Below are 912 nucleotides of genomic sequence, written 5' to 3' on the forward strand. Positions count from 1 at the left end.
AGAACCCAGAAGGTCCTTTACTGTGGTTCTACATTTGTGTTAAACTCTCACTTTCCAATTAAACACCTTTTCATCAAAAACATCCAGTTTATGTTGCTTTCTTTACCCATCGAGCCGGGACGTAACAAAGAGGTTCAGAGTGAATTATCCAGTGGAGATGTTTCTTGTTATATTAAGATTTTAAATGTGGAGTTCAACATTGCTCTGCCACAGTCAATGGACTAAACCACTGAAGGAGAAAAGAGACTTTAGCATTAAGATCCTCAGTGTGGATCAGTATAATATCAGCATTATGTCTGCACTTTAGTGTCACCACAACTTTCACATCATATTAATCTCAGCACAGAAGGAAAAAATGGTGTCTGACCTCAGAGTCTCCAGTCTGCAGTGTGGATCCTCCAGAAAACCACACAGCAGCTTCACTCCTGAATCCTGCAGCTCGTTGCTACCCAGGTCCAGCTCTCTCAGATGGGAGGGGTTGGACTTCAGAGCTGAGACCAGAGAAGCATAGCTGATCTCAGACAAACTGCAGCGCCACAATCTGAATAAAGAATAAATGATGTAACGTTAGAAGACAATGTTCCTGCTTGAAATCATTCAGTGTTTAATAATCTGTTCAGAGCTGAAGAAGGTTTAGAATGTAGAAATTAGAAAATGGAAATATTTGTTATTGTCTGATAGTTGAAATAGAGATTATTTATTTATTCATTGTATTTATCCATTTTATTATCATTTCTTTAAAAACATGATGTGGAATAGAAGCTGACAATCAGGAAGAGCGTTACGTCTGTTTGTTTTATTATTTCTAAGTCTGTGGATGAAACGTTAAGTCAGCTGTCAGATTGCCGGCTGATGATTGGTTCTGACGGATCCTTCTACTTGCAGACTGCATCAACACGGACTGTTCTTAAA

General features: G+C 38.8%; 1 protein-coding gene across 1 annotated transcript in view; it reads right to left on the reverse strand.

The window, feature by feature from the left end:
• Positions 1-423: 423 nt before the first annotated feature.
• The window catches only part of LOC123966768 (ribonuclease inhibitor-like), a gene marked incomplete at its 3' end in the record, with an annotated part of 11,012 nt that continues 10,523 nt past the window's right edge, over positions 424-912 (reverse strand). Inside the window, exon 3 of the mRNA XM_046042884.1 lies at positions 424-541. Coding sequence (XP_045898840.1) covers positions 424-541 — 118 coding nt within the window. The remainder of the gene's footprint in view (positions 542-912) is intronic.

Source organism: Micropterus dolomieu, unplaced genomic scaffold (assembly GCF_021292245.1).
Source record: "Micropterus dolomieu isolate WLL.071019.BEF.003 ecotype Adirondacks unplaced genomic scaffold, ASM2129224v1 contig_14191, whole genome shotgun sequence".
Lineage (NCBI taxonomy): Eukaryota > Metazoa > Chordata > Actinopteri > Centrarchiformes > Centrarchidae > Micropterus > Micropterus dolomieu.